Genomic DNA, 27,276 nt, shown 5'->3' with positions numbered 1-27,276 from the left:
AAAATCTCAATGTATTGGATGCTGCTCTCATATATTTCTGTTATGGTGCAGCTCTAATTAGTTCTTGGGCCCTCAGTACATTAGACTAACACAATGTTTTGTTCATCACAATGTTAAAATGGTTTGCGGCTCCAGACAAATTTTTGTTTATTTATTTGTCCTAAAATGGCTCTTTTGACAGTAAAGTTTGCTGACCCCTGGTTTAGGCTGTGTTTTGAATGACTCCCTATTCACTATCGTGCCCGATACTGTGCGCAATGATTTTGTCATTTTGTAGTTCTTTATAGTGAGTGTAGGTTATTACACCAAGTACTACCGCAAAAAAATACTTAGCTCAGCAACAAACTTGCAAATCCGATTTAAGGACAAATGGGAGGTTGTAGCACACAATGAAGAGAACACAATGATGAATCCATGTCAGTGGCTTCCTCTCGTCTGGAAACGTCATGATCACATTCTCGACAATACTGCTTCTCAAACCTTTTAAAGCAAGTAGCACCTCAGAAAATTCTTAGCTCTCAAGGTACTACTATTATGACCATAATTAAATATAATGTTCTTCAAAAAACATTTTATTCCGAAATGTGCATTTCATATTTTTGCAAGCCACTGTAACATTATGCACAGTTATAAAATTAACACAGCGCTTTAATGATATGGACGTAAAAAAAAAAAGCCTACTTAAGATTCAGTTCAACTGTATGGCAAGGGATATTCAAGCGCAACTCATCAGTAGATCAAATCAATACTCATTGGCATATAAAGTCCCCCCCCCTGATATTTTTAAATATATTTTTGAATATTTTACTTCTTTAGGCGGCAGTATATTTATATTTATATATTTACTGGCAGTATATCCCGCTTGTTGAAGAATTTTGGGGCGGGGGAAAAAAACACATCAATGCTATTATAATGGGGTTCACTATATTCCTTCTTTGCACTGTATGTTTGTATTATATATATATTATACCACTTACTGAACTCAATACCACTCCTTCATTTCCTGTCTTTCATGATTGGACAACCTGATTAATCCAGGTGTGTCTGGCCATTGTCGTCGTGGTTACTGAGGTCAGGCACACCTGGATTAAGCAGCTTGTCCAATCATGAAGGACAGGAAATGAAGGATTGGTATTGAGTTCAGGAAGTAGTGGATTTGTGCAAAGAGCCCATTGCCACCAGGAAGCAGCCATGGCCTGCACATTAAAAGATGCAAAAACTGTTTTTTATTTTTTACATTATTTATGTAATTATAGTTTTTTTAAGTACAATATTTTAGAGTGATTTTTTTCATACATTACAAACATTTTTGCTTTTTCCCCCAATGGATTAGCGATTAGGAAGTAACGTCAAAAATGTTCTTTACAATATTATGTTCTATGAAGCCCCATGGTCTAAACACAGCATTCTGATTAATATTGTGTTTGTGGAGTCCACCTTTTTTTAATCCACCTCAGGGTGCGGCCATTTTGCCACTGCTGAGTCAACAGTGGTAACTGACAATCACATCACAGTTGCTCAGGTAACGACCAATCACGGCTCACCTGTTTCTGAAGCTGAGACCTGAGCAACTGTCATGTCAGTCAACAGCAAGAAAAAAAATGTCCGTTCCCTGAGGTGGCTAAAAACAGCTGGATTTTGCTACTTAACACATATTCCACAAGCTCAATATTAACTCATTCACTGCCATTGACGGCTATAGACGTCAAAAATTCATTTGAACTATTTCTATTAGTTTCAATTTTTTTTCCACTTTTGTTAACAAGAGTATGAAAACCTAGAAAAAATTGTATTGTACATTTAGAACAGATATAAAATTTGTGATTAATCTTGAGTTAACTAGTGAAATCATGTGATGAATTACAATTTTAAAAAAATTAATCGCCCTAAAGAAAAGATGATTAAAAATTAGGGGCGTCAGACGATTAATTTTTTTAACTGTAATTAATCGCATTACTTTAATAGTTAACTCATGATTAATCACAAATTTTATATCTAGGTTTTCACACTCTTGTTAACAAAAGTGGGGGGGGGGGGTAAAACCAATAGAAATAGTTCAAATGAATTTTTGACGTCAATGGCAGTAAAGCTGTTTTTATATTAGTGAAGGCACATATAACATTTCGTGAAGAAAAATCTTTGGGTTGACTTCCCCTTTAAAGATGAGTCTTTGCGAGCAACAAATTCAACTTGTATCTCAAGGCTCTCCCTGCACACTCCCAGCGCACAAAGCACAATCCATAAATGTGAGTCTGGTGTGCAGGAACTTGAGAACCCTGACCTTAAAGCCAAGTTCTAGAAGACTATCTAAAAATGTGGCTCGACTTAGAAAGCGCCGAAATGGAAACAGTGTTGCTCCTGTGCTACACAAAACGAGGGTGAAAATATTTGCAAGACGACAAGGCCGCCACATTCCACGCTGAACCAACTTTCATTTGTTTTTCATTTTACCAAACTGACGCATGCACGTTTGCCCTCAGATGCACAACAGGGAGGCATGAAAAGCCGTGGAGGAGAGAAGTTGACGTCATCATCAGCATGTCTTTCTGTTCCTTTGAATGTAAGTTATTAAAGTCACAAAGTACAGTGTTGTTGTTCCTGGAAATGACCTCACAAGTCTTTTTTTGTACAGTCGAACAACTTGCAGCTCGCGATTGATCTTTAGAACATGCGTATGTCGGATGCCTTGCCTGTAGATTATACTTTTCATTTTTAATACTTCAATAAATATTATTTTTACTAGTGTAACTCTCCGGATCTTAGTTCTCATGCAACTGGTGACCAAGGGATCCCGTTACCATAGCAACCGTCCCTTTTCCAATCCAAAAAGGAATTTTTGACTCAGTATCCCCAATGAAATTCTAAGCGTGACTCAACTTGGTTCGGGTCTGGGATCCAACTGTGTGGCTTACATAACAAAAACTATTCTCCACATATGCAACTGTGCAGGATCCCCCACGGGGGTCATAAGGTCAGGGGCCACCCAGAGATTCACTCTCTAAAGCCTCTGTTTAAAATTGCATTCTAAGCCAATTCTACTAGCTTAGTGAAAACTTGTGCAGCCTCTTCAAAATGATTGAAAAATAGACCTTCACATTTGTGATTTTCTGCTGCACATTCATCAATAATCAGCTAACAGATGATTGGTCCTTTTTATTTTATTTATCACAACCCTGTTTATGTAGTGCAACCCTCTAATCACAGCAACAGGGTTGGAGGTAACAGGGTTGCAAAATCGATTCAATCAAGACTACTAACCGTGTTATATATGAAAAATAGAAGCTTGGATAGGAAAGGGGAACGCACAAGAAGCATTTAGTTAGCAATATAGCACCTCCTAGAGGATCTCAGCAGCCATAACAGGTTGATACACAGCAGGGGCATGAAAAGTTGAGTGGGGCACAAAAGTGGGCACTTTACATCCACAAGCAGCAAAGCCTAAATTCTAGAGATGGGACGTTTGACACTGAGACTCCGGGGCATGTGTCAGCCGAGTGAGACAGACTGCTCGAAACAATGTATCAAAAGCCCCGATGAAACCTCCGTGATCACGTGCTGATGACGTATGCGGCTTTATGCGCGCTGATGAGATACCGGAAATTACGTAACTGATTCAAACCTTTTGGCGCGGTGTCAGGCGCACAATTCCCTCATGTAGATATTTGCTTCACTTTATGTTCTTCTGGAAAAGTTAGTTATATCATTATTTTCAATAATCGAGCAGCCTTAGTTCAAAAATAAAAATGCTACTCACCAGTGCTCTTCATTCAGCTCAGTTCTACCTTAACTTTATTTCCAATTGGCCAGATTTTATTTTCTGTTTCAAATTTAGCACATGGAAATGTTTTGCTGAAATGACTTAAAAGTGTGCTGTCCACAAACTGTGCTGACACTTTTTGCAAAATCCCTCCAAGCCAAACTTCCTTCGTAACTGCTGCAGTGTTTTGCTTCTCCATTTCTCTCTCTCTCTTGAGCAATGACGTCATCAACGAATCTACTTCATTCACATTGTTAATTTGCTATTACGTATAGTCTTTTTGCTCCCCGTGAAAACCAATCTAGTTTACCGCTTTATACTGTCGTCTGCCAAAACTGAGCGTGTGTTGATTGGGTCTTGATGTCACATGACATCAGTCCTGTATTTTAATTGGATGATGGGCCCACTTAATGTGTCTATTGAGAGCAGCTTGTAACATGCGCGCCATGATTTGAGTGGCTCACAGTTTAAATTAGTTTTGTTAACGAAATTACCTTGGTATTTGAATATTATTATTCATGATAAAATAAAATTTGATAAATTATTGAATTGTACCTTCTGCCGTACTGTATAGTAGGAGATCATTTCATCGTTCTGCCAGTCACTATATGACATCAATCGACATTTATTTTAAACGGCCCACACAGTCCAACTGCGAATGGCTCATTAAATAATCTTTGTGTTAATTTGCAACATATAAACGTGTGGAACAAGGTAATGGCGACAGTAAGAAAATTTTCCAGACGTGACTCTTCCGCATTGTACACAATAATCTGAAACCTGCAAGACACGACTTGCTTTGAATACCCTGTCCTGTCTTGTCCTCTCCTGTCCTGTCTGTGTGACTAATATAATCAGATGTTTTAAAAGCATCTACATTTTCAAAGATGGTCTCTTGGCCTTCGTCATGTTAAGAGCCTTGAAGACTGAGGATGTGGTTGGTTGTGTGGTTTTGCTGCAAAGTCGTCACTCGGTGCTCTAGTTCCTCTGTTCAACTTCCTGTTGTCTTTTTTTGAACACAGACTTGCAGGTTTCACATTGTCTATATCATACTTGCAAAATTACCCTGTGAGCACATGACTTTTATTTATTTTGTCTCCCTAGCACTTGCCCGTTATATCTAAATTGTCAAATGAAATACAATTTTACCGATTATAGATCTAGTGCTGGTATGGGTATATGACTGCGGCAGGTGTACCTAATGATACGACCTTTCCGTGTATAGTGTGTTTACCTTGAACAATCATTCTTGAAAATCTTTGCAAATGGTCACCTCAGCGGTGCCACCTTATTCTCTTTCCCGTCTGGACAAACGAGACGGACGAGTGTCACAGCTGGGCATGTTTGGAAAAGACAGTCAAGCCGTCAAAGCTGCAAAGCTTGAACGGCTGCCATGATTATTTAAGGGGCGGATGAAAGTGCAGCGGGTAGACACACAAAACTCGACTCGGCAAGGGTTGACATACTTTAATCAAACACGAGGCTTGTGGACAGACAAACAGTCACCTGGGTTGTAATTAGTCACACACTCTTTACTCAAAGGATTTTGTGTACCTCAACAGCACGTCTGCGATCGTTATCACAAGGTAGCAAATGGATAGTTACAACATAATGTAATGTTCCTCAGCCGCGATGCACTTTCAATTGCTTCATTGAACAAATGGCAAGTAAACAAAGCACATTGCCGACGAGTCACTAAACATGCTAGCCAATTGTATTGCATACATGGACTCATGTCTTTTTTTCTTCTTTTAATATTAAGTAGCATATTCAAACTGTATTTCAGTTCATGTATCAGGACCTCAGTGGGAGTTTTGTTGTCAGGTCACAGCTGCCTTTGTTACCTTTACATGATTCAAGTCAAGCCCCATGCATTAGGGGTGGGAATCTTTGAATGTCTCATGATTCGATTCCAATTTTTGGGTGTGCGATTTGATTCAGAATCCATTTTCGATTAAGAATGATTTTTTTATTTAAAATGATTTGATTGACAATGATTTTTGCTTCAATTTCTAGATGTCCAAGGAATTGTAATGATCTACTCCAGTCTGACTCGTCAATGCTAATTAGCCCTGCACTTTTATCACTCAAAAGAACGGCTCCACGCTGAAAAAAAAACTTTGATTGGAATAACTTGATCATGACTTTTCCCTTCTACTCTCTAATGTGGCTACAACTTAACAGTGTATTAGACCGTGTAGAACCACACTGCCCCTCAGTGGCCAAACCGGGTACAACATGAACAGCGCTCCCAATAAAGGCACACACAGACAAAGGCAAGACAGTATAAAATAATTTAAATAAAATCGATTTTGGGACATTTAAAATCGATTCTGAATCGTACTAAATTAGAATCGCAATTCTTATGAGAATCGATTTTTGGGCACACCCCTACCATGCATGAAGGTCGGAAGTGGTTACAATCATAACATTTAAGAGTGGATGAACTAGCTAGGCCCGTTTGTTTTGCCTGCCTGCTGGAATAAAAATGCCCTTCCCCAAACTGGTTGACACTTGCCATAATATAGTACAAACAAAAACAATTAATTCAAGTAATGAATCTGCTATTATTTATTTCCGACTGTGAGAGTTGGCTTCCGGTTTTCTCCTCTGCGTTCCAGATTAGCCTGACATGATAAGATTGTAATCCATTGTGGCTGAGGATGTGCAGCATCAGCTGTCTCCGGCCTGCCAGTGTCACTTCCTGTTCAATGAGAACATTCACCACGCTGACACTCTAAGCACCAGTTAGGTATTTTCATGTCAACAAATGAGCTCACTGTGAATTTGGAGATACGTGTTCAAATGACAGTTTTATTGTGATACAAAAAAAAAAAAGCATGATTCATCATTTTTAAACTTTTGCCACCATTTAAGTGACCTGTAATGCCATTATTTTTTTTTGCTTCCTAGTTGAAGCCTGTTGGTTTTGTGCTTTCCATAAACTTGAATTTTGGCCCACCGTGTACATCAAATGGCCTCCTTTTATTGTTACTCCCTACATGGTATTGTTCTGTACAATGTAAACACATCCTTGTGTCAATAATGTATACAAACCCCACACATGGTCTCGGTGGGGATTTGTCTGCTTTAAGATGAGTCTGAGTGTCTGACTGTACAATAAATGTTTTGTCAGGCATCAGTGGGTTTTGCTTTCTGTTTGGCATTTTGCCAGGCTAAGGCTAATTTCAACAAATCAAGAAATACTGTGTCATAAGTCAGCTTTCATGCTTGACCTTGGGGTGTTTTGATGAATAACTGCAATTTGACAGTAAAACAAATTGGTATTGCTTGAATGTACGGTCGACCCCCGCATACTCACAATATACATGTGCACTTCTTCACAATTTTCTATCTCAATATTTTTCCCCCCAAAACATTTTTGTTTCTAATAAATAATCATTTCTGGACACATTTTTCTAAAATTATTTAAGTGGGACACACTGCTTTGGAAGTCCAGCTAGGGTTGACAAATGAGCCTGGTCCACAAAATCTGCCTAGCAACAAGTGGCAAACTACTTTTACCAGCTCGCAGTGGTTCCCAATTTTGAAGTGAATTACTTTTAAAAATAAAAATTGTTGCTTCTTCTTCTTAAAGCCCAAAAGCAAACTCACCGTGCTAACATTACTACTCTGTGTTTAAAGTGAACTCTGTGAACTTTGTACCCTCCCTGTTTGAACACATTTTGTATCCGGAAAAGAACAGGAAGTCGCCATCATCTTCCATCAATAAGTTTATTAAACACAGGCTCTGTGCGTTGTGTTTTTATTAGAAGAACATCTGGACGTTTATTTGTTTTGTCTTGCTGCAGTCGACCAATCAGAGCGTCGCGATTTCAGACAGACAACCTCCTCCACTCCTCACTCTTCCTCCCCCTTGACAACATACACGCACGCGCGCGTCTGATTCCGGATCACTCCCACATCTGCAACCTCCGACAACACTTCTGTCCTTTCATCCTCTCCGAATGTAAGTCTATTCATTTGTAACCTTATTTCTACGTTATCGTGCTCTTTTCCTCTGGTCGGCTTATTGCAAATATGGATTGTCTTTCCAAATAAAAGTATGTTCTTGTAAGAGCAGATTTCTTTTTAGTCTTTTACTTTTAGTTATTGACTAGATTAAAGGGGGAGGGGGGCACCCACACTCAAAGACCGAAAAGCGATGTTATGTAACCGGAGCAGCTTTTCCGTAGTAATAAAAGTAGCACGCTGCAGAGTTTTAATCGCTTTCGTAAAGTCACTGTGAGATTCTTGATGGCAATCAAAGCACCAACGAATGATGTCGCTGTTGGCATCTGTGCATTTAGTATCACAAGGTTTGATTTACTCTCTGCAAAATGTCAATTTTTGTGCATTGGTAGTGTACAAAGCCCCCAGACCCGAAAAGCAGGGGCCAACATTTAAATTGTGACTACAATATAGCGATAACTACCGCACAAAATGCTTATTTGTGTAGGTAGTATTTGTTTAATTCCGTGAGACTTGGATGAATAAATGAAGCGCACCTCATGTAGAAACTGTTGTAATGCGGCGCACAGGAGCGCCAGCGAATGTGCATTCCATTTGTCTACCAGGGCGTCCAGATCTTGCGCACATTATACTTAGAACGACGCCAAAAATGAGCGTTTAGTTGTCACCGTGAATAAAGTACATTATCATGTACACACAAATAAATCATTCTGGGACAGTTGGGCCATCAAATTGAGGGCACCTTCTTGAGAAATGGATTGGTAGAGGACTGCAAATAAATGTTATACCTATTTTGTGGTAAAAAATGAGAGTATTGTACATAAAATATTATGTTATCTAATATATAAATTTGTATAATGTGTGCATAATATACAAATGAATAATAGTGTAATTAATCTTATAGGCAATTGTGTATTGTAGTTTCCTTGCAACCAAGGTGCTCTTTCTTCATTTCCTTACCAAGAGAACCTGAGTTGATTATGGTAATGATATTAAACCCTAAAAATTGTTTTTCGTGCACAGGTAATAAGTTTAACTATTTTGTAGCCACAAACTAGCATTTAGTAGCCACGTAATACAAACTTGCAGGCACAGATTGTACGCATACTGTGTGCACAAGATATTAATTTGTGGCCTCAAAGTAGGTATAATGTGCGTATAAAATTCAAGGTTATAACGTTGCCACTCCTGGACGATTGGGTAAGCAATGACGTCATGAGTTGTTTGTGGTAATAATATTGAACACAAATGTGAGTGTCATGTTCATGTTATACATACTTGATGGCAACAAATGAGCATTTTGTGCGCATGGTAGGCTTCCTATAGCTACCAAAAAAAATCCCATGTCATGTCTGATGAACTGCGTTGTTCCCATCATTCCATCCTTTTGTTGTTGTAGTTTTAGTGGCTGGCACATCATATTGGTAATCGAGTTTTAATGCAGTCCTCCAGAAACCAAGCTGAGTGCTTGCTTTAGAATGTATTGATCAGCCCTGTCTACCATACGTTTTCCTGCATCTGTAACCTGAGCTGTGCTATAAAACCGCCCCACAGCCAATTTACACACATTAGTGGTGCGCTACGATGAGAACTGTTTGCAGTTTTCGTTCTAAATACAAGACTTTGAACTGACTCAAAATGCAAACAATGCAAGAGTTGGTACGTGACCTTGATGTTCAAAAAATGTTCAGTAATAATCCTACTGCCTCAAAATAATTTGTAATCTGGCTCTTGTGTAATCAGGGTGGGGCGGTGGGAGGGCAAATAATCTGTGTAATCTTTCGTCTTTGGAAGGATGACAGATCACACTTTCACTACTGTCCTGCATTGTGTGTGTGTGCGCCCCAAAGCAAATGCTCGATTTTCTTGGTCATGTTTCATGTACATCACTCTTGTCTTTTTTTGTGTGTGTTCTTGTTTGAATGGGGGTGAAAAATCATGAAACCTCAGAAAAAACACTTTTTTTTTTTAAAGGACTGTTTTTGTGAACAGCAGGCTACAGTGGAAAGCATTGCCACACCCATTTTAAATTTACTGGAAAACTAAACATGAAACAGAATTACAAATTGTGTTTTTAACCGAACCACATCATTTTGTCGATGAAATTTAATGCTCACACAATGCAAAATGCCAGAGATAGGCAACACGACTGACAATATAACAGTATGCATACATATATTTCTTTATCCATCTGCAAAAGAATAACTAATATTACTGCAGCTTACTGAGTTTATTTATAGGACCGTCTTGTGTATATAAGTATCATAAGGCCCCTGGTGGCTGTAGTGCACACATTTGAAGAAGAAAAAAAAACTGCACAAATGCCCATTGAAATAAAAGATGAAGTCATTATGCACAAGTTGTTGAATATTTCACATTTTGTAAAATGCATGATTGTAAACTACCACACTGTATGCCACCCACTCAGCTTCCTCATCTCAAATTGAGCTGTTACTGAATGACATCGAATCTATTTTTAAAAAATATGTCATAAATTGCTGAAAGTAGAAGTTGGACAGCAACTGTGAGAGGTGATTCATTCCTTAAAAACTTGTTTGTCTGGTTTTAAACAAACAGTAGTCATACAGACACTGAAAAAACTAGTGTTGCAACGTTGGGAGCTTTCTATGGGAATTCATGGAAATGCATGGGAATAAAGCAGGAATTTGACTTAAACAACCACATTTGAAGCATTGCTACCTTGACTCAAGAGGGCTCAATTGAGCAATTTTCAAAATTCTGAGCGCTGCTTGATTGGTTGATTCCCCCCTGTTATGGAAAAGGAGGGGTGGTGTCTTGTTTTAATCCAGTAAGAATTTTGAAGTGGCACTTTTTTCTCTCTCCAAACTTTGTTTACTGGATTTCTAAGAGAATGCAATTGTATCAATACATGTACAAGATGTGCAAAGTTCACTTTTTCTTATAAAAAAAAAAGGTTATTGATTCTAGTAAGTAACTTGGTACTCTGTTTAAAAAGTTCAAGAAGCAATTTAGCAAACGCAATCATAAAATTTGTGCACAACACCGTTGCATTTGTGTGTCCAATTTCTCCTTTGTGCTTGAATGTGGTTGGCAAATTTGCTGCCTCAGTGTAACTTTGCAATGCAAAATCCTTCATTCAAAATCCTTCTTTGTCTCCTCCCCGCCATTAGAGGCATCATGGTGTCCCACAAGGAGTTTGCAAACGCGGGGAAGCAGCCGGGCCTGCAGGTGTGGCGCATCGAGAACTTGGACCTGAAGCCCGTTCCGAAGACTCTGTATGGAAACTTCTACACCGGAGATGCCTACCTGCTGCTCTTCACCACCGCTGCGCCCGCATACAACATACACATGTGGATCGGTGAGACCAGGATGTGCCGCACTGTAACGCACCCGATTTCATTTACAGCAGGAAACTTTGGAATTTGAAATATTAGGAATTTTGGGAGTTGAGAAACGTCTTTACAGTACAGTGTCACTTGTGCAACTTGAACATTACATAATGGCTCCTGTGTGCGTGCAGTTCACATCAGGCAGCCAGCCTCGATGCTGAAACATCTTCCGCAAGCACTGCGCAACTCAAAAAGTTGCAGCTGTTCGTGAGAATCCGCATTTCCTCTTTTGCAAACTCTCTGTCTGGGTTCTCTTCGCATGCAAACCGATTTGACATGCCAGTGGCATCTGGTGTCTATGTGAGCTTTTCTCATGCTCTGTAAATGTTGGTAAATCCACACATTGGGAATACCTGGACGGGCCACGGGGACAGGAACCAGCCCGTACTCGTTTGCTGGCAGACAGATGGGAATCTGCAACCAACATGTTGGAATTGCAAGAATCAGAGTTGAAGTAGATGTATATACATGTTGTGAGTAAAAAAAAAAAAAAAAAGTTTTGATTCACTGCCAGTAAGTAGTAATAGTAAATATTTTTCAGAACAGTATGTATCTTATTTCCCCCATGGAAAAATACAAAAAGTGACTGAGCCCGAAAACAGCAATGAGCCTATTTTGACAAAGTAAGGAGTAGAAAATACAGATTTTACTCAAGTACAGATACCTTTAAAAAATTCACCACAAAAAAAACTAAAACAACTTAACTGCCATTACCGGCTATAAACGTCAAAAAATTATTTTCACTTTTTGTATTAGTTTAACATTTTTCCCCATTTTTTTAACAAGAGTATGAAAACCTAGAATTTTTTCATTGTAAATTTAGAACAGATGTAAAATTTGTGATTAATCGCGAGTTAACTAGTGAAGTCATGCAATTAATTACGATTAAAAACTTTAATCGCATGACGCCCCGAATTTGTAATCTTTTTTTTCTTCTTTTTTTAATTCATTCACTGCCATTGACAGCTATAAACGTCAAAAATCCTTTTAACTATTTTTATTAGTTTAAAATTTGTGATTAATCGTGAGTTAACTAGTGAAGTCATGCCCCTAATTTTTATAATATATATATATATATATTTTTTTTTTTAATGAATTTATGGCAGTGGATGAGTTAATCTGTGCTTGGTTCCCACCACTGGCAATAGAACACGGTCCAAAAATAAATCCCTCCGTCTTACAAGGATTTTATTGATTTGGAATGTTGTGGATCCAAGGGAAAGTTTGATTGGTTTTGTGATGCTTCCAGCAGATGTGGTTGAAGTTGAGTCAGCGTCTCCGTGCCTGACTCAGAGGTGCCGTAAGGACACCGCACCGCGCTCACAACATCTCTCAAATCAATCTCGGAGCACCGAAAGATGGAAATGAAATAAATGAAATCAAAATGGAGTGATTATGGTACTGTAATGTCTTCGCATTAACTCCTTAACGTCTCAACTCCAATATGTCATTTCAAAGAGGAACCTTTATTTGATATTCGTAAACCCTTACATACTTTATAAGTGGTTAAAAAATACTGCTTCGACCAAAGAACTATAGCCTAGCCTTGTCTAATAGCAAAAAAAAGTTTTTTGCTGCCATCTTGTGGCATCGATTACAAACATTTTGGGCGGGCGTCAATGACTCCAAATTTCACTATTGCACCACTGTGACTTCTTTCCAGGTGACGAGTGCTCGCAGGACGAGAGCGGCGCGGTGGCCATCTTTGCAACCCAGCTGGATGAATTCTTGGGTGGCGGGCCGGTGCAGTTCCGGGAGGTGCAGAACAGCGAATCCAATACCTTCCTGGGCTACTTCAAGACGGGCGTCACGTACAAGGTGAGCTCGATAGAAAACCTGTAGGGTATCCGCACATGGACAAATTTGTTATTGATATTTATTTTTATGCTAATGAAAGATAAATCTACAGTAGGGACAGTTTTCTTTGTCACCCTTTTACAAGAAGTCAACTCAATTATTATTATTTCTTGATAATAATATGTTCTGTGCAGCCCCACTGGTCTAATATAGTATTCTGGTTAGTGGAATACGAGTTAAGCAGCAAAATCCAGCTATTTTTATCCATCTCAGGGGGCGGCCATTTTGCCACTTGCTGTCGACTGACGACGACATCCATGTTGCTCAGGGCTCAAGCAACGACCAATCACAGCTCACCTGTTTTCTGAAGCTGAACTGTGATTGGTCGTTACCTGAGCGCTGAGCAACTGTGATGTCATCTTCAGTCGACAGCAAGTGGCAAAATGGCCGCCCCCTGAGATGGATAAAAATAGCTGGATTTTGCTGCTTAACTCATATAATACAAATGTAATATTATCAGAATGTCATGGGTAGACTAGTGCGGTCGCATATAACATATTATTGTCAAGAAATGTTAAACTTCCCTTTTAAATAAAGTTTTAAAGTTTGAAGACACCTGTGATGCTAATTAGAGGACACCCCTTGAACATGTCCCTATGGTCAAATTATTTCAAGTCTTTCTAGAGATATAATTTTTGTCTAATCAATTTGTTTTTGGATTAATTCTGTTTAACTACAATTCAAACACCACACATTATTTTCATAACATATTTATTTATTATTACTTTTGTCAGATCCAAGTTATGTCTGTTACCTCCGTGGGTTTTTCTTTCATCAACAGCCAATAATTTGTTTAAATTTCTTCCGCCTCCACTCCACAGTATCAGATATTATGCCCAAGTCTGACTTGGACACACAGTCAGGTAAAGTTTAACTGACCTAATGGCTGGTTAGATATTTTTTCTGAACGCGTCAAGCCATAAAAGTGAAATGCCCTAGATAAAGAGTTGAGGTTAACGTTTGAATAAAGAACTTGTTAGCAAGTGCGAGCGCCGTCTCCTCGCATGCTGTCACGATGTTAGATGAGCCGTGGATTGATTAAACCCGCAGTTTACTGTATGATGAGCAACTTCAGTGGAGTTAGCTGTGAAAATAACCATGTGACTTAAATATATCGTCGTGGTTTAATGATTGTCGGCCCCGTGTGCACTTTGTCGCGTAGCTACGATGAGTCTGAAGTTCAGTGACAACTTTCCCCCCTCTTCGGTATTTCCATGCCAGGGCGTGTCCCCATCCATGACTGAAGCTGCAAACATGTTGCAAGGCCGCTTTTGCTTTGCCCATCTGTTTCTTGTTGCTGTCAGCCTCAGACTTCCCCCTCTAACCTTGGCTGGCTGTAATTATCCCACCAAACACTTTTTCGCTCTGCAAGAATTTTGGCCTAAAACACAATTGGACGTTGATGTTATGTAATCAAAATAAAAATAAAAAGACAACATGTTTGACATGAGAGCATGCATGCAAATCCTGACAGGCTAATTTTCATAGTGTTATATAATATGTGGCTAGCTGTGTTTACTTATTTTAAAATAAAAAATGTCTGTTCTTTTGTTAGAATGTTGCTCTTTTTTTTTTAAGACCGGTTTTTGCCAGAATGGTCTAATTTTCATTGGTAGAACACTGTGTACTTTCATTCTCCTCTTAGTTTTGGCGAGTCCTTCAGGAAACAATCTTTCCATCAGGACAAACACAGGCCACATTGTTGCCATGGAAAATTTTACAGACCGGCTCTTGAGAAGGGCAAGCGGCTGGTAAATGTGCTTTCCATCTTGAAGCCACTCCTCCAGATTGTGGCGAGACCCTGTAGGCAAACTTGGGACTTTGTTGCACAAGAAGAAATGTTGTTTGTCTCCACATGAACTAAAAGGCCCGTTCATTTGTCTCCATCCTCCCACTAATGAGCATGTCTGTTGTTGATGTTGTCATTCCGTTTGCATGACTTGTACTTGTACTTGTTTTGCTTCACGCCTTCTCAAAGGACGGCACTTTACGAGACGGTTCCACCTCCAAGGTACAACAACACCGGTCCTCCTGCTTGACGCTATTTGATGACTGACAGTCATGCAGGCGATGTCTTTTCATCTGACTGATGTTTGTACGTTTGTGTTTCGCAATGCTGTGTAAAATTCAAGCCATTCTCAATTGTGAACTCCATGAAATCATCCAACTGAACAAACCTACAACCCTGTCATTTACAGTTATTCCCCAAATTATCCACACCCTAATCTGGGGGTGTTCAATTCATTTTGCCCTAGGCCACATTGTAAATGGTAAATTTTAATTTAGCCAATTTTTGGAGTGCTTCAGCGCCTCCAAAGTCAACAATAGCACCTCCAAAATAGAGTATAGGTATTTTGTGTGTGTTCTTTTTAACAAGATAGCTACTTATAGAGTAATATTTAAGCAACAAAAATACAGTACACCCCCCATTTGATTGAAAATGGTTCGATCCACCTTGAACCCCTCCCTCTGCAGACTAGCTGAGCCCGTCGTCCCCCTCAGTACTTTCACGGGTTATGTCTGTCTAGTCGAGTGAAATTAAGTGTTCCTTACTTACACCAAGATATGTGAAAAGTTGTTTACCTTTTACCGCTCAACACCAACACATTATATTCATTACTACTCTGCCTTTTTGTTCCTCAATCATGTTGCTACTTCCTAATGAGGGAAACTTACTAACGTGTGTGTGTCTGCACAGAAAAAAGTAGCTTCGTGAAGGGTGTTTATGTTATGTACGTTTGTTTTATGACATAGTACAGACAAACAATATATAGTCAAAAAACAAACATGTATGTCTGTTAATATATGTTATATGTTGTGGTTTCATTTAAAAGAAAAAAAAAAACCCAATAAGCTTAATGTCCATGCGTATGCTGAGTAGCTGTTGTATCAAAAAGAGTACCCTTCCCAAGAAATTAGGGTTGGGATATGTTTATATTTTAAGTCCTTATACAGTATAGTACTTTATCTACACAATGTGGTGGCCAAAGTGCTTTAGTTTCGGTGTCCCTCAGACGGCCGTTTTAACTGAAAATTAAAAAAAAAAAGTTTGTATCACTTTATCATATTCTTACATGGACAATTGCCCCTGCATGTGATTGATGCGATAGAATTTGTAATCAGGAGTCATGGAAAATTGTAACAACCAAATGATTAAGAACAGCGCCTGCAACTGCAAGTAATCGATAGTAGGGGCGGGGAAATAATAGCCTGGAAATGCAGACTTACTCGCGGCAATGAACCAATGAGCGAAGAGCGGACATGACCTCATAAAAGTAGCTCTTTGAAGTTATTTATTTATTTATTTTTGCGGAGACTCAGTAAAAATCCAACATGGTTACTAGTCGAAGAGAGACAGTAGTGAATGAAGTCGTTGTTGCGGGAAAAACTTGATGATTGAAGAGTGACGTTACTCACGAACACGACGTCACGCAAATAGACGAATTTGATTGGGCCGTCCTGTTTTCGGACGGAGCCGAATCGCTGTCTATGGCCGCCTGTCGAGACCCATTTTATTTTTGAAGAAAGTGGGTGTGGCTTGCCAGGCTAGGGAAATAAAGCATCGTTAAAAAAAAATATTAAAAAAACTAGGAGCAGAGTCAGATATGAGAGTGAGGGGGAAATGCTGTGGTCTTTCTGTAACGCCCATAGATGCCACAAGATGGCGCCAAAACCTTGCCCAATAGGAAATTACTGTTTGGTGTCAAAGTATGGCGACATATGACTCTAAAGACGAAAAGCAATCTACAAAATAGATCGATATCTTAAGACAACTTTTTGACCTTTGCCTTTCCTGTGTAATTTCAAGCTAATACAAATGCAGTTGAGTTTAAAACATGGCCAGGTTGAGTAGTTTTCATTATAAGAAAAATGCACTGAGCTGTCACCAATGTCTTACAAATGCAATTATGCCATCACGTGGCAGAAAAATGACCTCAACAAATCAATATCACACTCGTTTTTTACAGTACAGTGCAGCTTTTATGAATGATTATGAAATTAATCAATGACTAAAAGATGCAGCCATTAGTTTCAAGTTTTTTTCCACTTACATGTTGAGCGTGTCAAAACTTAGGGGGAAAATAGTTTATTGTACATTTTATTGTACATTTAGAACAGATCAAATTTGCAATTAATTGTGAGTTAACTATTGAAGTCATGCGATTAATTACAATTAAAAAATGTAATCACCTGACACCCCTAGTTTTCAGGCTTAGTTGTGTTTCTCACTCCCACATGTGTTTGCCCTAATTCCCATAATGTTCCACTAAATGACTAACAATCTACATGTTCCGACAGAAAGGTGGCGTGGCGTCAGGTTTTCAACACGTGGTGATCAACGATGCCAACGTGAAACGACTGCTTCACATCAAAGGTCGCAGGGTCATCAGAGCCACGGAGGTGGAGCTGACCTGGCACAGCTTTAACAATGGCGACTGCTTCATTATTGACCTGGGAAAGGTGAGCCCTCGCACATTTCACTCACTTTGGATGGCTGTGTGACAGTGTGGATGAGAGCTTTCATACGCTGGGACACAACACAAGTGATGAAACATGTTTTCGAATCGCTGCTGCCACCTGTTGATGAAAAATGAAACTGCGCGTTGAGCAGTAGAGACAAGAGGGCGGGAAATTCAAGCCGGAATCCAGTCTGAAAACTATGGGGTAGATGCCACGGACTACCGACTTCCGGGTTTTACACATCAGCGCTGTTTCCGGCCACTGCTGGCCGCGTTCCAACACTCGCAACCCCACCCCTGTGCCACCCAACCGCACGCTCCCGCTCAAGCGCAAGTATTGGGACGTGGCCCACACGTCGCAAACCGGGTTTTTTAAATAAAATCTGGAAAAACAGAATGGCAGCATGCAAGATTTGCAAGTCAAGATAAGAGACAACAACTATGACATCTAACTTCATTAGTCCCTCTAAATCCCACAAAGACAGCCAAGCTATGTTTAACTTCACAGGTTAGTGCACCGATAGCCAATCTAACATGAACTAACATTGTGACGTGTTTAGAAACCCTCTTAAAAAAACAACAACAAGACAACAATAACTAGAGGTCATTGAACCTTTAACTTAAAACCACATAACCCGGTAATTGGCCCATGCCTAGTAGGGACTCGACTTAACTTCTGTGATTTTTGTCACAGTAACTGCCTCATCATAATCCCCCCCAGATGTCTCTCACGTGACCAATCAATGTTGTTTGTGTGTCGTCGCCAGGAAATCTACCAGTGGTGCGGCAGCCAGTGTAACCGCTACGAGAGGCTGAAGGCGTCCCACGTGGCCATCCACATCCGAGACAACGAGAGGAACGGCCGAGCCAAGCTGCACATGGTGGAGGAGGGCCAAGAGCCGCAAGCAATCATGGAGATGACGGTGCCGCAAACGCACGCACGCACGCACGCACGCACGCACGCACGCACGCACAATTAATTTTCGAGCCCAACGCTGGTCGCTCTCCTGTGAGCACAAGCTGTAAGCTGTAATGATGCGTGTCATGTCCGGCGAGATAGTCAGCGTGGGAACAAACACGCACAATGCTGTCGTTTGTAATGAGCTGCTCACGGGCCAAATTGGGGCCAACTCTGTCTTGTAAACACTTGAAGGGAGGATGCTAAAGTCCACTGAAGACTATAAGAGGGTTGTTTTTTTTAACAGAAAATATACATCTAAAAATACAGCCAATATTTTGCACCTTGATCAGACCACTTTAGAATTATGACCTCTATTTTATTTTAAAAAAAATTAATTGTACAGACGCTATTGGTATGCAAAATAATAACTTAAGGGGCAGTGTGTTGAATTTATCATATTAACGCACATTTTTTTAATACTGTTTACTTGTCGTCATCTGCTTTGCTCTCGCAAGCTTTATTTACTAGCTTCTCCGCTAGCTGCTCTTCTTAGCCACTCGGGCTAACTTCTGCTAGCCGCTCCCTTTAGCCGTTTCGGCTAACTCCCGCTCGCCCTGTCTTTTGCCATCGTTTACCTGGGTTCTCACTAGTGTTAATTTTATCCGCCATTTTTTAATTTAGTCTTAGTTTTAGTACAGTTTCAATCACACTCGTTAGTTGTTATCATAGTTAGTCAGCCTCATTCTGTTTTAATTTAGTCAATTTTTTGTCGACTATAAATCTAGCATTTTAGTCTTTTATTTGGTCCAAGTAAACAATTGTATTCATCTAGTTTTAGTCAACAAAAACTGTCAACGTTTTAGTCTAGTTTTAGTCGGGGCAAACATTTTACCCCTGTATATTTTTTTTCTTAGCAGATTATGTTGAACATTTAGGATCTAAAACTATTTCACATAAAATTTTCTCTCATCTGTTTGATGAAAAACAACTTGACACACAATTAAAGTATATCAACAAGTGCCTAGTATGGCTCCATGCTAGGAGCTAGTAAATTAGCCAGCATTAGTTAGCGGTCGGGTTGACATTAATGTTGGAATGTTATAGCCTTTGGATTAATGTTATGTTATAACTATAATTCACTTCTTTTTTTTTCAACCATTCACCGTGAATCCACCTCCTGTCTGTCCCATGTGTTTGTGCATGTTGCACTCGCTAGCTGCACAGTTGAAAGGGGGTGTCGGTGTCTCAGTGACAGATAAGCAGACAGGATTTTACAAAATCATATCATTTTCCTCTTGTTTTTGTTCATGAACTAAAATGTCCATAGATTCTAGTCCAATTTTTATTAAGTGAAGTACATTTTCATCTCGTCTTCAAAAGTCGACGAAAATGCATACTGATTTAGTCCCACTTATTGTTTATTAGTGAGGGTTTTTAGTCCAGGCTAGTCTAGTTTTAGTTGGGTAAAAATGTGTGTTGCCGAAATTATTTTTATTTAGTTTTTGTTGACGAAATTACCACTAGTTCTCACCGTATAATAATTAGTGGCAGACTTGCGAAGTATGGTCGCTCTGAGATGCCGTAGTGCCTCAAAATACACGTGCTTCGGCTGCATAGTGACATCTAGTGGTGAACTTTTACACACTGTCGCTTTAACTTAGTTTGCACTTCACTTCCTTTGCGTTTAATCTTTACAAACTGTTTGTTTCTAAATATTTATTCAGGCATAATTTTGACTACATGTGCAATGCATTTAAATCGAAGAATGATTTCAATAGTTTTTAATTCCCCTATATTTGACTCAATTCGTTTTTATTTATAGAGCGCTTTAAAAACAGCTGCAGTGGAAAGTGCTTAGTTGCAATGTCCGCTTAATGCTGGAAGAAACATACATTGAGCCATCAATTTGTACATGTTTGGTACACCACTTACTTATGATGTTGGCGTACTGCGCAGTACATCTCAATGTAAAATACATTGATTGATTGATTGATTGATTGATTGATTGATTGATTGATTGACTGACTGTGTTCACCTCCTCTGTTCAACGTAGGTGTTGGGACCCAAAACTGCCATTGCACCAAGCACACCCGATGATGAGAAAGCGGACGCCTCCAATCGGAAGAAAGGTTCCCTCTACATGGTGAGAACTAAACTAAACATATTTCAGTTTATGTTCATTTTATAACTAAGCTATATGAGTGTGGAAAATTTGAAAATGAATCAATGAATTCAATATGATTATTTTTATATCAATTCAATTTTCTGATCATTGTATTTGAAATGTCTCTTTGCGTTTCAGATCTCTGATGCCTCGGGTTCCATGAAGTTGTCTGTCGTGGCGCCATCCAGCCCCTTCAAACAGGCCATGTTGTCCCCTGAGGAGTGTTACATTCTGGATAACGGAGTGGACAAGAACATATTTGTTTGGAAAGGTAATAAAGTCATCTCAATTCCTGTCACAAAAATGACAAATTAGGTTGTAAACAGAGCTCGGTGTTTCTGATTTAGCTCTTTATTGAGCCTGATTAGATCGTCCTAGTGTACTTTTTTAATGTAGTGTCCAGTAAGCGGACTGTGGATACACAGTACATTTGTCTCATCGTTTTCAATCAGGTCCAAAGGCCAACCTGTCAGAACGTAAAGCCGCCATGTCTGCAGGCCAGAAGTTCATTAAAGACAAAGGATACAGCAGCAGGTGTCAGGTACACTTTATTATATGAATGCTGTGTTATTACTATATTCTGTACATGTATGCTGGCCCAAAAACGTCATACATTTCTTGCGTCTCCCTGCAGCTCCAGGTACTTCCCGCAGGAGCCGAGACCATCCTGTTCAAGCAGTTTTTCAGCGACTGGAAGGACAAAGACGAGACCACCGGACCGAGTCGGGCCTACACTATTGGCCGCATTGCTAAAGTGGACCAGGTGCCCTTCGACGCGTCCAGCCTGCACTCCAATAGGGCCATGGCAGCTCAGCATGCCATGGTAGATGATGGCAAGGGCAAGTTCCAGGTAAAACGCACGTGCTGCATCGTCACATCAAAATAGCAAGAACACCTGCTCAATACAGTATGAGAGCCAATCAAAAAAAACTGTCAGCTGTCCCCAGTCGCCACAGGAATGCCCCAAGGGTGCTTCCTAGGGCCCCTCCTCTTCATCTCATTCCCATCAGCTATAATGTATCTACAGCAAATACATATTCCTTTTACTGCTACCCTGATGACAACCAGTTCTACAGTCTGATCCTGGTTTAGTGCAAACGTTCTCAAACGTATTATTTGAGTTCGAATCATCTAAGTTTCTCTTTTATTCCACAAAAACACTTTTCAAAACCTTTCTGCTTAATTTCAAGGCCGCCCATAACCTCACGCATCCTATTTGATCTGGTGTGGTTTTTTTAGATTTGGCGTGCAGAGAATGGTGAAATGGTTCCTGTGGATCCGGCATCCTACGGGCACTTCTATGGTGGAGACTGTTACCTCATCCTCTACACCTACAAGACAGGACAAATGATATACACTTGGTATGTGTGCGTATGGAGTTGCTAGTTGTTGACTAAACTACTAAAAAGTATTCTGAACGCTCGAACGTGTGTCTTTGTCAGGCAGGGGCTGAAGGCTACACAGGACGAACTGGCTGCTTCAGCCTTCCTCACTGTGAAGCTGGATGACTCACTGGGAGGAGCACCGGTTCAGGTTCGAGCTTGTCGTTGGAGGCTACACCTCTTTATCTCGTTTCTCCACAGTAAATTTGGCAGAGTACATTTGACTCTTAAAAGAGCTGCATTATTATTATTATTATTATTATTATTATTATTATTATTATTATTATTATTATTTGGTCCCACCCTAAACAGAGTAAAATTTACACTTGGAAGAGAATGAAATGTATAATAATAATAATAATATATATATATATATATATATATATATATATATATATATATATATATATATATATATATATATATAATTATTTATTTAATAAAAAGATTTTACTCAAAGTATTTTTTAGTGTGTGTGAGAGAATTTGCCTATCCCATGAAAAAAAACTATTAAAGATTTTTCACTCAGAAATTCTAAGTAAATTTTGCAAGGAGAGATTTGGGCCAAAATGTTACTATTTTATTTTTGTTTATTATTATTATTTTCTGTAAAGTAAAGTCACTCAAGGGTTGAGGAACAAACCCAGAACTTCAGGTTGGGAGACTGCCAACCTACTCGCTGAGCCATGCCGCCCCTACTGTGTGTCACTTGAAATCTTTGCGCCTCCAAGAGACCAAAAGTGATGTTTTTAGTCTTCTTTTGAATATTAGCAAACAGTAGGAGTGGCATAGCTCAGGTGGTAAAGTGGCCGTCTCCCAAGCTGAAGATTGTGAGATTGTATTTGTTCCTCAACCCTTGTGTAACTTTTTCTTTTCTTTTCTTTTTTAATAAGCTAAGTAAAATGTACTAAAAAAAACTATCTAAATTTTACTTAGAATTTCGGAGTGAAAAACTTTACTATGGTTTTGTCACGGCATAGGCAAATTCTCTCATACACAGTAAAAATGTACACTAAATATTTTACTCTCTTCCAAGCGTAAATTTGACTGTTTTTGGAGTGCGACCAAATAGACTCTTTCTAGAGTAAAATGTACTCTCAGAATTTACTGTGTACTTACATTACTTTTTCTAGTTTTTTTTTGTTGTCGATCAGGGGCAGACAAAACAAGTTTTATTTTTTTTCTGTCCCCTTTCATTTCTTTTACTTTACTTTGAATTTCAATATTGCTTTATATTGTCTGTTTTCCTTTACAAATGAATGAAATAAATTGAATTGACTTAACAATCTGCCTGTAGTCTTTACAATCAGTATAACGATATGAGGAACACATGGTGGAAGGTGCAGCCAAGGTTAATGAATTGAAAACCCAAAACATTATTTTGTTGGAAATGGCAAAGGTGAGACAGAATTGAGAGTGACTTATCTCAACTGCAAATTTCTTCACGCAATATGCATTGCCCTTGAATGGCCAACAGAGGGCGCTATTGTATCAATTCTAAACGTGGCCCTCATACTACAACTCGATTATTTTGAATCATACTTTACATATATTTCTGGTACTGATTTCACATAGACAGGAGAAGATGTTACAATTTCTGCCATAAATAAAGTGAATAAAATATAATCAATAAAAACGTTTTCATGGTAGTTATTCCCATGTACTATTGTAAATTGCATGGAATTATGTGGTTACCTTAAATTAATGAGCATAATGTACTATGTATTTATTTATGTATTTTCAAAAATAGACTCTTTTAATCTTGACATTTGGAGAGCAAGTAATTTTTTTTAGTGTGATACATGCTGTAAAAAGTTTGACAACCACTGTTCGAGACATTGACCTTTATTATTGAAAGCTGGTACAAACAATGGCGTGTTCACTGTGTTCTTGTGCGTTCCAGGTGAGGGTAACTCAGGGCCAGGAGCCCCCACACCTGATGAGCCTGTTCAAGGGCAGACCCATGATCATCCACAGCGGAGGAACATCACGTAAAGGTGGACAGACCCAGTCTGGCAACATTCGCCTCTTCCACATCCGCCAGAGCACCTCCCACGCTACCCGGGCTGTGGAGGTGAGGAGTGCTTTTGTTTGGCTGGTTTAAGCTACTGAAAAATTGCCACCTTTTTAATTTGTTCCCTCAGGTTGACGTTTCTGCTTCCAACTTGAACACCAACGACGTGTTTGTGCTGAAGTCGCCGGGCGCTCTGTTTGTGTGGCGAGGCGTGGGCGCCAGCGACGACGAGATGGAGGCCGCCAAGCACGTGGTGGGCTTCCTTGGCGGAAGCGCCAGCCATGTTTCCGAGGGAAAAGAGCCAGGTGGGTGTCCTCTGTGGATCGAGCGTCAAAAGCAACTCCTGCTATGATCAGTGAAAATCCACGAGTTATTCGCGCCCACCCATGGTTTGTAATTGCCTATTGCTTAAACATATAGATTTGATCTCAATGGATTGTACTCATTCACTGCCATTGACGACTATAGACGTCAAAAATTCATTTGAACTATTTCTATTAGTTTCACTTTTTTTCCTACTTTTGTTAACAAGAGTATGAAAACCTAGAATTGTTTTTATTGTACACATCATGTAATTTTTTTATGATCTTTTCCTTTTTTTTTTAATCAGTCGATTACATTTTTAAATTGTGATTAATCACATGACTTCACTAGTGAACTCAAGATTAATCACAAATTTGATATCTGTTCTAAATGTACAAAAAAATATATAGGTTTTCATACTCTTGTTAACAAAAGTGGAAAAAATGTGAAACTAATAGAAATAGTTCAAAAGAATTTTTGACGTCTATAGTCGTCGATGGCAGTGAATGAGTTCATGACGTGGGTCACGACTGTATATCAGTGCTAATGAAATGAGTAGAATAAAACAGCCAGATTGGTAAAGGGTGCCAACATTACTCTCATTGAAGGACTGAGTGTGCGACAGTTGACTACAATCTATTGTTCTTCCTCACAGCTCCATTCTGGTCCACTCTGGGTGGCAAAAAGGAATACCAGACATCCAAGACTCTGCAGAACGTGATCAAGCCGCCGCGTCTCTTCGGCTGCTCCAACAAAACTGGAAGACTTATTGTACGTGAAATCATAATTACAGTAGAGATAATTACGATGTTATAGTTTGACATACTACTACTAGTAGTCTCCGCCTTACTGTGTACTCCTCTCAGGTTGAGGAAGTACCAGGAGACTTTACTCAGTCTGACCTGGCCACGGATGATGTCATGATTCTGGATACTTGGGTCCAAGTAAGATGTCGGCTATTTTAACATGTTTGGAGAGTTCTCACCCATGTCCTTATAATGATAGATGTTACAAACGACCTTAGTGACGTACTGTGGTTTTGTGTTCCACGCAGCTCTTCCTTTGGATTGGCAACGAAGCGAATGCACAGGAAAGGACTGGAGCTCCCAAATTAGGTTGGTTGGTTGGACAAAAAGTATCAAGAGAAAAGAATGCACAGGTTATCATTTGAGTGGCGTTATAGGCCAACAAAAACATTGACCTCTCATGCTCACAAGCAATCTCTCACTCACACCAAAAACCACACTCACACTCATCAAAGGAACTGTCATACACATAAAAAAAAAACTCTCACACACAACTAAGACGTCTCTCCCGCACCTCTCGGAAAGAACCCGGAAGCGGGACTTACTGTATCTATTGGCTGAGCCAGATAGCATTAAAAAGTGAAGGAGTTTTTGGAGAGAAAGAAAACTTTTTCAGTGTGTGTGAGAGGTTTTCACTTTTGTTGAGGGTGTTGTTTTTTATTGAGCATGCAAGTTTTTTGGTGAGTGAGTTTGTTCGATGTGTGAGAGATTTTGGACTTGTGAGTTTTTGGGGAGCTTTTTTGGTGAGTGTGACAGTTTTTTTGGTGCGAGATGTTAAAGTTGGTTGTGTGTCAGAGAGGTTGTCAGTGGGTTTTTTTTTTTTTTAGAAAGATGTTTTTTGCAATAATGTTAAATCCCATCCCCATTTTTCCGCTCATCTCCTCCAGCAAGGGCCTACCTGGATTCAGACCCGTCCGGCCGCAAGGGGCTGCCCATCACCACCATCAAACAGGGAGCCGAACCACCGATTTTCACAGGCTGGTTCCACGCCTGGGACCCCAAGATGTGGGAGACGGACCCGTTGGACAGAATCCGCGCTCGCTTCTGAACTCCAAACTCCAACGTTTTTGCCAACTTTGCACCTATTTAGCGGCAGTTGCCATTTTGGTTGTTTTTACCTCTAATTCCTAAGTGCCAAAAGCAAAGATGTAATCAGATTTAAAGACTGACGCACGGGTGAGGAAGTGGTGTAAGGTTTTACAAAATGACGCTTTCCTTCTTTATTTGACAAACAATAGGTTTATTTGTCTCTTGCATTCAACAGTGTGTCATCCTCATTTTGCCACTTCCTCTCCTTTAAAAAAACAAACAATCCAAATGCAAGACATTTTAGACGGCGGTGTCAACCTACTTTATATCAACATGCTTTTACCCCATACACACCATTTAATCCATTACCACACAGTTTCAATGTTGTGTTATTGTTAGTTATTACTGGATTGTTTCGCTAGAAGCTGCAATGCTGCATGCTGCATTTTTATCCCGCTGTGAAACGTGTCGAAGTATATGCATGCATACATGCCACAATTTAGCACTGTGTCCATGAAATGCTCTCATGGATGGCTTTGAAATAAAACTTGTTGGAGTTAAAACACATGCTGTACGTGTATGCAACAAATCAGAACATGGGCAATCATACAGAAGAAGCCCTCACTTCATTAATTCAACCTTTTTTCAAGTAATATGCTTACGACATCTAGCATAGGATAAAGGACCGAATTTTTTTTGTAGTTGATAATCCAAACTTGTATTTTTACTATTTGCAGCAGGTCTTGATAGCTGTTACAGTACTATTTTCCGATTACACAAGGCTTTGGCGCCACCTTGTGCCAACGTTGGACATTTCAAAAAGAGCACAAAAACACAAATACAGGAGTTTTTCCAGCAAAAGATTAAAAACGTTTTTTGTTGTTTCCTTGTTTTAAACAAAGGACAACGTTTATTGAGATATATATATATATATATATATATATATTTTTTTTTTAAATCCAGAAACATACATGTATAACTTACACAAAGTGCACAAAGTGATCATAGGAAAACTTTTTTTTTAATCATATACTGTTCAGAAACAACAAATACAAAAAAAAATAATTAATAAAAAAAATCTGCCTGCATTGCGATTCTTTTGTGGATTTTATTTAACCTAAATAAACAAAATGTTGAAGATTATCATGCAGCAATAAATATAAAACAAAACAACATACAAAACAAATTATTTTTCAAGTACAATACTGTAAGTGTTCCGGCAATCAACTACAAAGATGTGATGCTAAACAATGTGACCGC

The 27,276-nt window shown here is 39.3% G+C and overlaps 2 protein-coding genes across 8 annotated transcripts in view; both read left to right on the top strand.

Annotated features, from left to right (window-relative positions):
• ccdc18 (coiled-coil domain containing 18) overlaps window positions 1-7,707 on the top strand; it is a 30,235-nt gene extending 22,528 nt beyond the window's left edge. For 3 of the 6 annotated variants that reach the window (XM_077559290.1, XM_077559289.1, XM_077559288.1), the window contains one exon: window positions 2,481-2,748. In XM_077559290.1, the coding sequence (XP_077415416.1) occupies window positions 2,481-2,501 (21 nt within the window). In that variant the 3' untranslated portion in view covers window positions 2,502-2,748. Of the gene's footprint in view, window positions 1-2,480; window positions 2,749-5,773; window positions 5,912-5,941; window positions 7,489-7,569 lie in introns of those variants that run through there. The other 3 variants (XR_013291339.1, XR_013291338.1, XR_013291340.1) reach the window with 3 other exon arrangements.
• Window positions 7,579-26,581, top strand: scinlb (scinderin like b). Of its 2 annotated transcripts, XM_077559291.1 has the most exons (18): window positions 7,579-7,727; window positions 10,882-11,069; window positions 12,764-12,918; window positions 14,936-14,968; window positions 17,257-17,418; window positions 18,185-18,340; window positions 20,372-20,461; window positions 20,621-20,753; window positions 20,935-21,023; window positions 21,117-21,332; window positions 21,722-21,843; window positions 21,925-22,015; window positions 23,768-23,938; window positions 24,009-24,183; window positions 24,837-24,952; window positions 25,048-25,125; window positions 25,236-25,296; window positions 25,875-26,581. In XM_077559291.1, the coding sequence occupies exons 2-18, from the start codon at window positions 10,889-10,891 to the stop codon at window positions 26,033-26,035; spliced, it is 2,190 nt and encodes a 729-aa protein (XP_077415417.1). In that variant the 5' UTR covers window positions 7,579-7,727; window positions 10,882-10,888; the 3' UTR covers window positions 26,036-26,581. The 2 variants fall into 2 exon arrangements, with proteins under 2 accessions (XP_077415417.1, XP_077415418.1); XM_077559292.1 differs by lacking the exon at window positions 14,936-14,968.
• The last annotated feature ends 695 nt before the right edge of the window (window positions 26,582-27,276 follow it).

Source organism: Vanacampus margaritifer, chromosome 2, assembly GCF_051991255.1.
Source record: "Vanacampus margaritifer isolate UIUO_Vmar chromosome 2, RoL_Vmar_1.0, whole genome shotgun sequence".
NCBI lineage: Eukaryota > Metazoa > Chordata > Actinopteri > Syngnathiformes > Syngnathidae > Vanacampus > Vanacampus margaritifer.
Note: the sequence above shows the minus strand (reverse complement) of the source record. Positions and strands in the feature narration are given on the sequence as shown.